The sequence below is a fragment of the Balaenoptera musculus genome, chromosome 6 (genome assembly GCF_009873245.2).
Source record: "Balaenoptera musculus isolate JJ_BM4_2016_0621 chromosome 6, mBalMus1.pri.v3, whole genome shotgun sequence".
Classification (NCBI taxonomy): Eukaryota; Metazoa; Chordata; class Mammalia; order Artiodactyla; family Balaenopteridae; genus Balaenoptera; species Balaenoptera musculus.
The window spans coordinates 46,093,329-46,107,814 of record NC_045790.1 but is presented as its reverse complement, the minus strand read 5'-3'; the positions used below and the strand labels follow the sequence as shown (position 1 = coordinate 46,107,814).

Sequence of the window (14,486 nt, the reverse complement as noted above, 5' to 3'; positions counted from 1 at the left end):
CGTGGGCACGTCTTACTGTATGTGTTCTGTGTGAGTTTCCTGTCTCTGAAGCAGTTTCTGAATCTTCTTTAAAGTGAAACAGAGGAAAGCAAAACCCTCTACGTAGTTCAAACTTACAAGTAACTTTAGCTTTCTTTCATCATCAGGGATTGTGTAATGAACCGGGGAATGCAAAAATAGCAACGAACTTGAGGCAACAAGGAAACTAAATGCAAGTTGCCAAATTGGATTTGGAGATTGAGGCTGGGATTCCCCTCTGGCCTGGCGTCTTGGCTGAGTTGATTGCACAGAGCAGAGGATTCCTCTGACTGCCTGCAAGATGCCTGTGTCATTCTGGTGGAAACTTTTAGCTCCTAAACTCAAGGGATAAGCAAGAAACCAGTGGGGGAAGGGGTGTCCTTGTAGACAGCTGGCGTGTGAGCCAAGTACGTATGCTTCTGTCTGGAACTCTGGGATGTTTGTTGCAACACGCTTGGCCCAGTCATCCCAGTGAATGGCTATTTCTCCTCTCCCTTGTGCAGTGGTTGAGCTGGCACTAAAATGCCTCCTGGACAGCTCTCTTGGAACTGCCTCATCTTCCTGACCACAGACCCAGAACATCAGGAACTAATCTTCTAACCAGATTCCATTAGAAGAGCTAATAAGTAAGGACCACTTAGTAACTCCCTGGTACCATTCTGAGCACCTTACATAAATTAAAGCAATTAATCCTCACCACAGTTTTATGAAGTGGTTTTATGATGATCTCAGTTTAACAGCTAAGGAAACTGGGCCCAGTTCTCCCTCCCTCTGGTACGAAATTTAACAATAGCATCCTGGTCTCCAAGTTTCAGCAGGAACATTAAAGTCCTGGTGTAACTTTCCCATCTCTCATTTCAAGATCCCTGGTAGGGAGGAAAACTTGGTCTTGTTCCTAGCCCTTATTTCTTATTTTTTAAAGATGTCCAATTTTGTCAACCCTTTGATTTAGCTCTTGCTTCCAAATGGCCTGCACAGTGTCTCTGGCCCTTTTCTCATTGTCCAGTTCTTTAAGTGTCTTTCTATATCCATCTATCAGTCCTAAAGTACCCATTCTTTGATAATGTCTCTCCATTTTACAACGCGGCTCCAGGCCTATGCGTTTGCCCTGCAAATACGGTGCTTCCATTAGAACACTTATCATTCTGTTGCGTAACTGATAGCTAATTTTTGTCTCCTCCAGCAGATTAGACTTTTAAGTCTGAATTTCGTATGCCCAGTCATTAGCACAGCGCCCAGCCCATGGTAGGAACTTAAGTATTGTTGATTGAATAAATGCCATGCTAGGAATATGTGCTTTGATGAGCTTCTGACTATCAAATTGCAAAGGGTTGTCTCAGCACTGTTTGCTGAGGGTCCATTTCAGAAGTTCTCCTGACAAGAATTCAAGCACCTGATATATTCCTGAGCACATTGCTAGGCAATGTAAACAAAGGGAGAAAAATAAAAATCAAAATAGAATACAGATTGGGATTGACATATATACCCTAATATGTATAAAATAGATAACTAATAAGAACCTGCTGTATAAAAAATAAATAAAATAAAATTCAAGAAAGAAATAGAATACAATTTGTTTTGATAAAACTTAGATACTGTTTTAGACAAGTTTAGCTCCAATGCATGAGGATCTTCTTAGACTCTTTTCAGCATGGTGTGCCGTCCAAAAGAAATAGAAATTCATTATCAAAAGTCTTTAAAGAGCAATATAGGTTCTCACTGAAGTGTCTTGAAGAGAGAGCAAAGTGGGAAATTATGTCATAAAACTATTCAGTAAAACATGTTTAGTTCCTATTTTAATAGGACATGGAAAAGATGGAAAGTTAATCAATTCACTTTACAAGGCTATTATAACCTGGTTAACAAAATCAGATGAGAAAATCATAGGACATAGTTACTTATAAACAAGAAGATAAAAATACCATGTTAAATACTAGCAAATCAAACCCAAATGTATGTTATAAGCAAACAACTGGAATTTATCCAGGACATTAATGATAAATTCGAGACAAGAAAATCTGTTCACATAATTCACTACATTAGCATGTAACAAAGAGAAAAAAGCACAACAAATCTCTATAGGTGCACCCAAACCCCTGCATTAATTAAAAAGCTATACCTTAGCCTACTGAGGCTTGAAGAAAGAGGTTAAATCTGATCAATGTTATTGTATCTATTAGAAAGGCTTTCTGTTGTAAGTAACAGGCAACTCAGATAATAGAGACTAAAATAATGAAGGCAGGTACTTATCTCAGTGTGGAAGTCTGTAGGGTAATGATTGCAGGGTTAGATCAGCAGATCAAAGATGTGAGGGTGCTGGACTTGCATCTCTGTGACTCTCTTGATCTTTTTGTGATCATGGTCACTGGATGGGTACAGTGGTCCCAAACATCAAACAAGATGTCATTACAAACAAGATGTCATTTACAAGAGCTTCCCTGGCAGAAAGAGAAGAATAAGAGTTGAAATCCTTTCTAGAAATCTCCAGCAGACTTCCCCCAAATCTCATTATTTAGGCCTGTGTCACGTGACTATATCTAGCTTACATTTGTCTCTCCCTCTCCACTTTTGATTATAGACTGAGACCCAAAGCAGCAAGGAGAACCTGTAAGGTTGTGACAGAGAGATTATGCTATTTTTCAAATGGCTTAGCTAATTTCCCCAACACTCACTTATCCCACTGGTTTGAAATGCCACTTTTATTATGTGCAAAGTTTCACTCAGTTTAATCACCTTATCTTCAACATCTATTCTGTTTTCTTGATCAAAATGTCTATTCTTACAATACTACCACTGGTTTTGATTTCTATAGCCTTAGAGAATCATTTGATAGTTCATAAGGTTATCTGTATCTTTCTTCCTTTCTTAGATTTCCTTAGATTTTCCTGTAAATGATTTCTTCTTGATAAATTTTACAGTCAGCATGTCAAGTTCCATCTAAAAATCTTGTTGAGGGATGGGTTAGGAATGCATTGAATTTATACATTAATACCCAATGCAGCAATTTAAAACTTTGTGATCTATTTTTATGTACTAATAAAGAAAAATCTCTAAGATCTATTAGCAACTAAAAATAAATAAGTTAGATACTGATGTATATGAAATAATATTTATGTAATATACACTAAATATTTCTGTATGTACAGATTTACTAAATACATGGGGAAATGTCTAGGAGGATACACATTAAATTATTAACCATATGGGATTGGGGTGGATCCTCCAAGAGGTCAAGGGTAGGCTTTTATTTGTATGAATTGTTTGAAAATTTAACAATGACAATATACTCATGTGTATTTTGTAAATATAAATAAGCTTAAGAATTCCTCTTTAGTTCTTTAGAGTCACACAGCTACTTGTTCTCACATCTCTCTTAGCTGTCTCTCTGCAAACCCCAGCCTGCCTTGCTCTTCTTGCCTCCCTTTGAGCAGTTTATTAAGACTCTTTTCTCCTATGAGTAACTTCAGTTGTACCTCTTCATCCATAACCCCAGTGAACCCAACACTGACCGGTAAGAAATCCAAATAGGTCATCTCCTTTACAGGGACTAAAGAAGGAACCAAGAGTACTAATACTTGAATATTTTTCTTCCTGTTATATAGATTTTGAAAATGAAATATTCATTAACAGTAGAAGGCAATGCCTGATACATGTTTTATGAAAGAAGCTACAATAATTTAGAGCAAGGAGAGAATGATGACAGCTCATAATCTGAGAAGTTTCCGTGAGGCCCTTGGTTAGATATTCTTCCTGCATTTATCTGTGATGAAATAACTTCCTTAATACTGCCTTCATTTTTCTCACTACTGAATAGGGCTCAGTCTACCACTAACTCATCACTCACATTACCCTCCTCATGATCACCAAGGACCTGGTTGACAAGTTCAGTAGACTTTTCTCAATTTTAATAACAGCAATAAGAATGATCTGTTTTGGGGGCCAAGTATTGCTCTGTACTGCATGCATTATCTCATTTAATCAATTCAACAATTCTGCAAGGAAGGTATTATCATTCCCATTTTGTAGAGAATAAAACTGAGGCTGCTCCGAAAGGTTAAGTATATTTCCCAAAGTCACACAGTTAATCAGTGGGAAGCCAAAATTTAAACACTGGTTGAGACTCTGAACAAATCCCATACCCTTACCCACAATGATATAATTCTTGGGGTCTATTCAACACTTAAAAAAAATTTTTTTTAACTTAAATTGTGGTAAAATGCACAGGCATAAATTTACCATCTTAACCATTTTTAAGTGTATAGTTCAAAAAAATGTATTTACATTGTTGTACAACCAATACCCCAACTATTTTCATCTTGCAAAACGGAAACCCTATACCCATTAAATAACAACTCCCCATTGTCCCCTCCCCCAACCCATGCCAAGCACCATTCCACTTGCTGTATCTATGAATCTGGCTACTCTGGGTACCTAATACATTTTAAATTATACAGGATTTGTCTTTTTGTGACTGGCTTATTTTATTTAGCATAATGTCCTCAAGGTTCATCCATGTTGTAGCATGTATTAGATTTCCTTCCTTTTTAAGCTGAATAATATTCCATTTTTATGGATATATCACATTTTGTTTATCCATTCACCTATCAGTAGACACTTGGGTCCTACTTTTTGTCTATTTTGAGTAATGAGTGTACAAATGCACAAAATGAACATGAGTATACAAATATCTCCTCGAGACCCTGCTTTCACTTCTTTCAGCTATATACCCAGAAGTGGAATTGTTGGATCATATGGTAATTCCATTAAATTTTTTGAGGAACTGCCATACCTTTTTCCACGACTGCTGCATTTTACATTCTCACCAATGGCACACAAGGGTTTCAATTTCTCCGCATCCCTGCCAACAGTTTTTTTTACATAGTAGCCATCCTAATGAGATACATCATAATATACCTCATTGTGGTTTTGTTTTACATTCCCCTAATGATTACTTTGGTTGAGTATCTTTTCATGCCCTTGTTGGCCATTTGTATATCTTCTTTGGAGGAATGCCTGTTCAAGTTTGTTGCCCATTTTTTTAAATTAGGTTGGATTATTTTGTTGTTGTTGTTATCTATGCAAGACTTTTAACACACTTTTATCCCCCCCAAAGTCTTGTCCTTTGACTTCTGAGGCACTGTAAGTTCCCAGTTAGCTTCTCTGTTTGACCAGTTCTTTCTCCCCAGCTCCTGAGATGTAGATGCATTAACCAAAGATCAAGAGGCATCTGAATTTTTTTCTATAATGACTGCAACAAACTCAGAGGTGAATAATTAACAACAGTAACAAATCTCTTACCTTTAGTGATTCCTACGTGCCAGGTATTTTGTACCCATTACTTATTTAATCTCATAAATCTCTGAGGTAGGTATTATTATTAACCCCATAATATAGCTGTGAAAATTGAGCCATAGAAGGTTCAGGCAACTTGCCCAAGGACCAGCTGTAAACAGTGGGAAAGGCTAAGAAGGGTTCCTGTTAGCAGGAAACCTGTGTCCATAGAAGAAAAACTAGCATGCTAGAGAAAATCAGAAATAATGCAATATTAATAAAAATGCTAATTGCTATATCAACACAACTACTATTTATATGGATTTACTTTTTCATTTTTATTAACAACCTTTAGGACCTCCCTGTACTGCCCTGCAAACAGGATAAGACATTATGAGAGGGGAAATCATGATCACTGCTCTAATAGATCAGTTACTCAGCATCATTAAAATATTCCTCTGCTCAAAGTTCTGGACTAGGTGATTTGGGTTAAAAGGATCTGGTATTTCCTTGCCCGTAAGGAACTTACCATCTTTTGGGAAGACATGAACATGGGAAATGATTAGAGTAATGAATGATCATCCAGATCAGCTAACCATTTTAGAATGTACAATTCAGTGGTATTTAGCACTTTCACGATGTTGTGCAACCATCACCACTATCTAGGACTTTTCATCACCCCAAACAGAAACTTCATACACACTGAGCAGTTGTCACTCCCCATTCCCCCCTCCCACTCAGCCCCTGGCAACCACAATCTGCTTTCTGCTTCTATGGATCTGCCTATTCTGGATATTTTGTATGAGTGGAATCAGATGATCAGTGATATTTTGTGCCTGGCTAACACTTTGCATAATGTTTTCAAGGTTCATTCCTATTGCATGTATCAGTACTTCCTTCCTCTTTATGGCTGAACAATATTCCACCATATGAATATAACACAATTTGTTGATCCATTCATCCATCAACAGGCATTAGGGTTGTTTCTACTTTTAGGTACTGTGAATAGTGTAGTTGAGAACTTTTGTGTACAAGTTTTTTTTTTGAATATGCGTTTTCAATTCTTCTGTGGTATATGTTTGGAAGTGAAATTGCTGGATCATATGGTAATTTTATGCTTAACTTTTTGAAGAACCACCAAACTGTTTTCCACAGAAGCCGAAACATTTTAAGATTCCACCAACAATGTATGAGAGTTCTAATTTCTCCACATCCTCACCAACACTTGTTATTTTCTGTTTATTTGATTATAATCATCTTAGTGTGTGTGAAGTGGCGTCTCCTTGTGGTTTTGATTTGCATTTCCTTAATGACCAATTATATTGAGCATCTTTTCATGTTCTTGTTGGCCATTTGTGTATCTATCTTCTTTGGAAAAATGTCTATTCAAGTCCTCTGTCCATTGTTTAATTAGCTTGTTTGCCTTTTTATGGTTGAGTTGTAAGACTTCTTTATATATTAGACTCTTCTTAGATATATGACTTTCAAATATTTTCTCCTATTCTGTAGACTGCCTTTTCACTTTCTTTATAGTGTTCTTTTTCTTAATTTTTGTCCGTGCCGCACAGCTTGCAGGATGCTAGTTCCCCAACCAGGCATTAAACCCAGGCCACAACAGTGAAAGCACGGAGTCTTAACAACTGGACCGCCAGGGAATTCCCTATTGTGTTCTTGATAAACAAAAGTTTTTATATTTTATGAAGTCCAATTTATCTATTTTTCTCTTTTGTTGCTTATGCTCTTAATGTCTTATCTAAGAATCCTTTGGCAAATCTAAGGTGATGGAGATACATCCCTATATTTTCTTCTAGGAGTTTTATAAATTTAGCTTTCACATTTAGACCTTTGACCCACTCTGGATTTTTTTTCTCTATGGTGTGAGGTTGGGATCCAATGTAATTTTTTTGCAATGTGAATATCCAGTTGTCCCAGCACCTTTTGTTGAAGAGACTATTCTTTCCCATTGAATGGTCTTGGTACCCTTTTCAAAAATCAATTGACCATTGATGTATAGGTTTAATTCTGGATTCCCACTTCTATTCCATTGGTCTATATGTCTACTTTTATGCCAGTATCACACTGTTTTGATGACTGTAGTTTAGAGTATGTTTTGAAGTCAGTAATATGAGCCTTCCAGATTTGCTCTTAGTTTTCAAGATTGTTTTGGCTATTTGCAGTCCCTTGAAATTCCATATGAATTTTAGGATTGCAAAACTGGCCATTGGAATTTAGATAGAAATTGCATTGAATCTGTAAATCACTTGGGGCAGTTTTGCCATCTAAGGCAAAAGGCTAAAAGGCTAAAGGCTTCTATAGTTACATACCTCCCAGGCATCATAGAAAGGATATCTATCTTTTTTCCCCTAAAAATTATCTGTATCTAAGTCTTCTGATGTGAGAACATAATTTCCCCTTACTTCTTTTTGTATTTTTTAATATAATTGAAAATTGTAAAAAATATATTTATATTATTTTTATGTCTCTTTCTCTATGACCGAAAGTTTCAACACAGAAGCTACCACATTAGATTTATTCACCTGTGTTTCTTAAAGGCAATTCTACAGTCTGCCACTTTGATACTCGATTAATACATAAGACATGAACTAAATGAATGAATGAGTAGCTAAGTATTACGATCCATTCCTCATTTTTTTTTTAGGAAACCAGGGATTGGATTTAGGTGTAAAGAATAAGCAGACTCAAGGAGTTTTCTTTGGTAAGAATTTAATAAATAAAAAATGCAAATTTAATAAAATGGAAAGGTGAACATATTTTCTAAGTCTTAATACAATATAAAGACAAATATCTTTTATATGAAAATATAAATATGATAATATACAAGAATAAGCCTAAATAGATAAATAAACAATAAATAAATAAATAACATCAGGGCTGTCATCCCTTAGGGACTAATGACCCTGGAGCTGAACTTTTTAACATATCCTTGCTTAATACTACTGACAAAAAATTTGCTTAATTAATTCAATAAATTTTGTGGCTAAAGCAGAAATAAGAGCCTCTTGAAGTGATCAAAGGCATATGTGCATGGGTGATATGGCATCTCAGCCAATGAGAATCATTTCAAAGTGACCCCAGGTCACCATCCATAATTCTCTCTTTTTTTTAGATTTATTTATTATTTATTTATTTATTTTATTTATTTTTGGCTGCGTCGGGTCTTGGTTGCGCCATGCAGGATCTTCATTGAGGCATGCAGGATCTTTTGTTGCTGTGCGCAGGCTTCTCTCTAGTTGTGGCATGTGGATTTTCGCTCTCTAGTTGTGTTGCACAGGCTCCAGGGTACGTGGGCTCTGCTATTGTGGCGAGTCGGTTCCAGAGTGCATGGACTCTGTAGTTTGTGGCATGCAAGCTCTCTAGTTGAGACACGCGAGCTCAGTAGTTGTGGCACACGGGCTTAGTTGCCCCACAGCATGTGGGATCTTAGTTCCCTGACCAGGGATCGAACCCACGTCCCCTGCATTGGAAGGTGGATTCTTTATCACTGGGCCACCAGGGAAGTCCCTCCATCCATAATTCTTAACCTTTCTTGCAAGTTGGTCGATGAAGAGAAGGATCTCATGATTCCCACTCTGACAATTTCCCAGGCACAGTCACTGTATTTCTTCTCTTTCAGGTAGAGATGGATTCCCTGGAAGTACCTCTTCACGGCCAGTGTAGGGCCCGTCACTGCCAGGGTAGATTCTTCCTCTCCCATCACCTGCACCAAGCAGGCGTCCAGGTCCTCCAGCTGCTGATGGAGTCCAGTGCGGAGTTTGTCCAGGAGGGAGGTGTCCCAGGCGGCAGAGGAGCGCTCTGTGTGGAAGAGGCGGAAGATCTGCTGGAGCATCTCGTGGAGGACAGAGGTGGCCTGGGCCTTCAGGAGCTGGCTGCCGTCCACCATGTCCTGGGGGAAACCTAAGTCTTTTCTATCCTTCAGACAGAAGCGAGGGGAGATTCTCCTCATCTGGCCCAGAACCATGAAGTTCTTCCTGCTAATCCACACGTGGTTCTGAGACAGGTTGCAGCCCAGAGATCCACCAGGGCCGTAGCTGAACATCACCAGGGCGGTCAGTAGAGAGAGCACGAAGGCCATGGGGCAAATGAGGCTGCAGCTGGCCTGGCTGAGACGGGCGTCTGGGGGAACCTTGGGGGTAGGTTCTCTGATGACATTCTTTCTAAGCAAGGCCATTAAACAAGGAACATTTCTCTACACTGTTTTTGGTTTCATTTATGTATTCTCCATATGGTCTAAGACGATGTCCTCACTCTAAAACATTCATTTTGTAATAGAAGTTTAATTTTCCCAGTAAACTTCAGATATGTCTATCCAAATGGGTATTTATCAATCAAGTAAGAAATATCTTTGTCTTAAAATCAGAAGTGATGTAGGTGTGTAAATACATCTCCTCTCTCTCTCTCTCTCTCTCTGTGTCTCCTTTTCATGCATAAATATTGCTCTTCTCTGTTCCAGGAACAAATTTTTAACCTTGATCTTAGGCTCCATTTTTACCTTCTTACTTTACATCGGAAGGCAGGCTTCCTCAGTCCTTATGGTTTCTGTAGTTGCTTAGGGATTTACCAGACCACCTCTGGCAACTAAGCTTTTTGAAACAAAAAAAAGCTTATTTACTGTTTGAGTCACAGCAGAAGCTGATGATTATAAGTGAATAATCTTGTCTGATGTTTCTCTTCCTTCTAGAATGCGTTCGTGCAGGTGCATGTGGTTATGCTGCAGGGGACCACAAGGTCAGGACTATTACAGACATCACCCTTTCTTTCCATCATTTTCTTACTGGTGACCTATAGTCCTCCACAGGCTGGGCCAGTACCCCCACCAGGAATCCTGGCTCTCTTCAGAGAATATGGGTGTGGAGATCCTAACTCCAAGACAATTGTATTTCCCCAGCAGCACCTCACTCACAAGGGAGAGATCACTTCTAGTCACACCCTATCCTCTAGAGTGACAGAGTCCCCTTCCTAACATCCTGGACTCCCTCCCTGAGGGCAGGCTCACCACATCCCGAGGACTTTAAAATCTCTTTTCTGTGGAGGGACTTGTTTATTTGTTCGGAAAATAATTCATCTTCCAGGACCCTCACCCTTGCCCCTGGAGTGTTTGTGTGAAGGACCCTAGTCCTCAATGGTGACTTTCTCTTCTCCTGACCCATGTCCCCAGGTATCAAAAATGTCAGCAGCCCTCAGAAGCTGAGAGCAAAAGTATGTTTCCTCTAAGCAGGTAGAAGAATTATCCATTTCTAATTATTTCATCTTGAGCAGACACATAATTGTAATTTTGCCAAGTATAAATTTTATTATTGAATGCTTTTACTTAAACTGTTGAACACTTGTGATGCTCAGAGTTTCTGAGCTGGGGACAGGAGATTCAATGATGAAGTCTTCTCTCATTAGACGTTTATGTCACAGAAACCAGTGACCTTCAGTTGTTCAATCAGTTGATGCCACTGGGCTTCTCTGTTCCCCTCTGTCTCCTTCTGAGAATGCAGGGCAGTGAGGCCCAGGCTATAATGTCAGGGAGAAATAACCTTCCTTCCTTTATTTGTGTGTAATTTTTCATTTAAAATTTTGTAACTTCTTTTCCATTAGTGGCTAATTGGACAACATTTGTCTTGCTGCTCCTGCATTTAGTTAGTTCTAATTCATGATGAGGCAAGAACAATAAAGGAAAGTAAAGAAAGGCAAAGGGGCTCCGGTCTCTATCATTTTCAAACTTCAGATATTTTGTTTCTCATTGCAACTTTCTCTAGAAAGTAAAATTTGAGAGTTGCTTTGTGGGCAAAAGAAAACAAATGTAAGTCTGATTGTCACAAAAGTGAAAGGAGGAAAGTGATTTTCTACTGACACAATGGCGTATTCTAACTTAGGAAACTTCAGTGGAGCACAGCTGGGGATGAGGCTATGGCAGAGGGCAAGGATGAGGCCAATATGAATAACAGGCAGGAACATGGCTGCTTCTGCCAGAAACTCAAAGAAGAGCAAGTCTTGGGTCAATTGACTGCCTTCAGCTTTGCAAAACCAGCCGCCTGATTTTTCTTTCATTTAATCCATATGTGATCAGTTCTGAGGAGAGAGGGAAGAAGTCACACTCACAAGAGACTGACAACTGGAACCCCAGTTGTGAGAACACTAACCATCTCTGGCAGGATCGTGGCGATCACAATCTTGCTGAGCGTCTGTCTAGGTGATAAATCCACTCAGGCAATGAGAAGAGTGCTTTGAGAAAACTTGAATTAAAAGAAGGGAATTAGATGATTCCAAAAGTTCTTGATCTTAATCTAGATACAGTGATCCTGATATTAAAAAAATAATAAGTGAATTGTATTGCATGATTATGGACTAGTCACTTTCTAAGTTTCTTAAAATATTAACTCAATCTTCTCAATAACCCTATTTGGATTCCATTCACTTATGTGGGATGAAATGTCAATCTGGACGGATGAACTCTTTCAAATGTACCAAAGATCCAAGGGCAAACCTTAGGGAGAGTCTTTATAATGACTTGTCTGGAAGAGCCCAGTAAAGAAAGGGAAGGATAGAAATGGAGGTGGAATTTAGGAACCAACGAGAGGCCATTGCATGAAATCAGTAGAGGGAGGAGAGTGAGATGACAAAGGATCCTTGATTCCGCTTCAGATGCCAAAGGATTGCTGTCTGTTGTTTTGTAGGGCAGCATAAGGTGTGGTCTGAGTCAACTGAGAGGACTTCTAAATTCTGAGGAAAAATACACAAAATCCCTATTAAATGGTTGGAAGGGAGTAGATTTTTTTGCCAATTGAAAAAAGAAGTCTAAGATTTTATGAGTGATTAACTTTTGAGTTTTCTGGTGACTTTAAGAACCAAGAAAAAGCACCTAAGAATCTCCAGCCATATGAGCTCTGACTTTTCTTCTTTAGGACCTCACTCTTCCCAGGAGACCACTTCAGGTCAGCCCCCTGTTCTCATTCTCAATGAAGACACATCCATTTCTCACCTCCAGCCCAGATGGGACATCCTGTTGTCTACTGATAGAATCCAGTGAAGAAGCTCTTCTCTTTATTGTTCCAGCCATTGGTTCAGATGTGGGTACTGAGGAGACCTTATGTATGACCAAGACAGAAGAACATATGCCCTTCCTAGACAGAAGCAGTGAATGTTTTTAAAGAGTTCCTTAGCAGGGAGAGTCTGGCTTGATCTCCAAAGTCAACTACACTGCCTTATATATTTGTTTTTATTTATTTTTCTAGCCTCAACCTATTAAAAATCATAAAACAAAACTGTAGGGTAGGAATTAAAATATTATTAAAAATAGCATTAATTAATAAAATGAAATGTTAACAGTAATATAGGAGTGTTATTTGCTTATTTTTTGGACCCGAATTCTCAGGAATGTTTCCAAATCTTTAAATGTACCTACTCAATGCAGTTTGCACCAACTGGAAGTAGAAGAAAGATAGTTGATTCATGAATGTCCTCTTTGCAAAATGCCTAAGTTAAATAATTTTTCACAAAAATCTTTGTTTCTTTTAGAAATTGTAGTAAGTATGCACATTATTGATGTACATCCTGCTGGGAAGCCTCTACCCCACTGGTTGCTGAATGTATTAAAATCCCTGCCTCTGTCCCTTCTGTTTAAGTAATATTTTATTTTATTTTTTTTGTTGTTTTTCAAAGAGACTATATCAGGATTCATTTCAAGAGGTCCTTGGATTGCATTGTCCCCAGGAATATCTTTCCCTGCTCTGTGATAACTTGCTGGGTCCTAAGGAGGAAACAAGTTTGCAGCTGGCCATGAGTAACCTTTGTCCTTTCCAAGACTCCACAGGCTGCTGTGGTATTAGCGTCACCCATGCTGGGGACACTGCTAGTGGCCAGGCATTTTTGCAATAACCCTGTGCTCTCAGCATCCACTTCATCTTTTCATGCTCTGAAAAGGAGAAACACTTGCCTCAGTGCAGCTCATCTGTATTGTTCCATGTCCTGAGGACCTGCTGCTGTTCCAGTGAACGCTTTCAACATCTCTGCTGCTGACTTTCCACTCCACGTTTTCTGTACTTTGGGCTTTTTGAGCAAATGAGATCCTGAACAAGGTAAGCTCCTCCTAGTGCAATCAGCACATGGAAGTGTCCAAATAGAGGCACAGATGAGCTCCCGGATTCTCTACCAGTTCAGTGTTGGGCAGGGTTCCCTCTATTTACTGTGTTTCTCTGAGAGGCTGGACAGTCTGGACCTGCATTCCTTGGCAGCTGAAGAGGGTAGAGTCGTGGCTACCTTCACACCCTCACTCCCTGTGCTCACAGGATCCAGCTGTTTCAAGCTGGCGCTGCACTGAGATCACCTGTCACAGCTCCAGGGGACCATGGATCCCTGTGCCCCTTCTCCAGTCACGCTGTCGAGGGACCTATGTGTGCTGTGTTAAGCCCTCCCTAAGTGCAAGATACTCTGCTAAGTGCTTTCAAATTTTGTAGTTCATTTAATACTCACAATAACAACTGTAAGAATACTTTTACCTTACTTTATATTTGAGGAAACTGAGGTTCAGGGAAGTTATGTGGTTTCCTCAGGATCTCACTGATGTCCTGGCAGAATCCTTTATCATATATTATAAATAATTAAGTTTCATCTGTGTGGTTCTCAAAACCTTTGCTTTCTTCTTCAATGCTTTCTGAAGATCCTTTTTCCCTGGTTCACTCCTAACTGCATTAGCCACTCCATCTCTGTGCCCTTTGCAGGCTCCCCTTCTCTTTCTCAGCCTTAAAAGTTGAAGGTCCTCCCTCATAAGTGTCAGGTCATCTCATTCTACACCCTTCTCTTAAGGAACGACATGACATACGTTACCATACCCTGATTTGCACAGTAATATCTCCAAGATGTACACTGTTGCAGATTCCAGAACCACATATGCATCTATGAATGGGAACTGTTTTTAGATATTTGTCAGACACTTTATAGACTACGTCTGCTTTTCCCCTTCTTGACAGTCCTCACTCAAGCTTCTGGTGAGAGAATCCCTTGTCCTCTATTTCTCATTGTAACATGAAACATAATTGAAATTCATTAAGTGTGATTACTGTTTCTATATCTTTCTTTTCCAGACTGAAAGCTCCAAGAAAGTTCCAAGGCTTTGTATTTGCTTTTTTTTTAACCTCTGTATTCTCAGAACTATCACCAAATCTGACAGAGAAATATGCCGTTTTAAAATA

General features: G+C 39.0%; 1 protein-coding gene across 1 annotated transcript; it reads right to left on the bottom strand.

The window, feature by feature from the left end:
• Window positions 1-5,640: 5,640 nt before the first annotated feature.
• Window positions 5,641-9,382, bottom strand: LOC118896357 (interferon omega-1-like). The gene is made up of 2 exons (XM_036854142.1): window positions 8,801-9,382; window positions 5,641-5,661 (listed from the first exon to the last, which is right to left on the bottom strand). The coding sequence occupies exons 1-2, from the start codon at window positions 9,380-9,382 to the stop codon at window positions 5,641-5,643; spliced, it is 603 nt and encodes a 200-aa protein (XP_036710037.1).
• Between the last annotated feature and the right edge of the window lie 5,104 nt (window positions 9,383-14,486).

Coding starts and splice junctions, on each gene's coding strand:
- LOC118896357 (XM_036854142.1), bottom strand. CDS start 9,382: ATGGCCTTCGTGCTCTCTCTACTGACCGCCCTGGTGATGTTCAGCTAC. Junction 5,662..8,800: donor TGGATGGAGGGACTTCCCTG/GTGGCCCAGTGA, acceptor TCCTGTTTGCAG/GGCAGTACAGGGAGGTCCTA.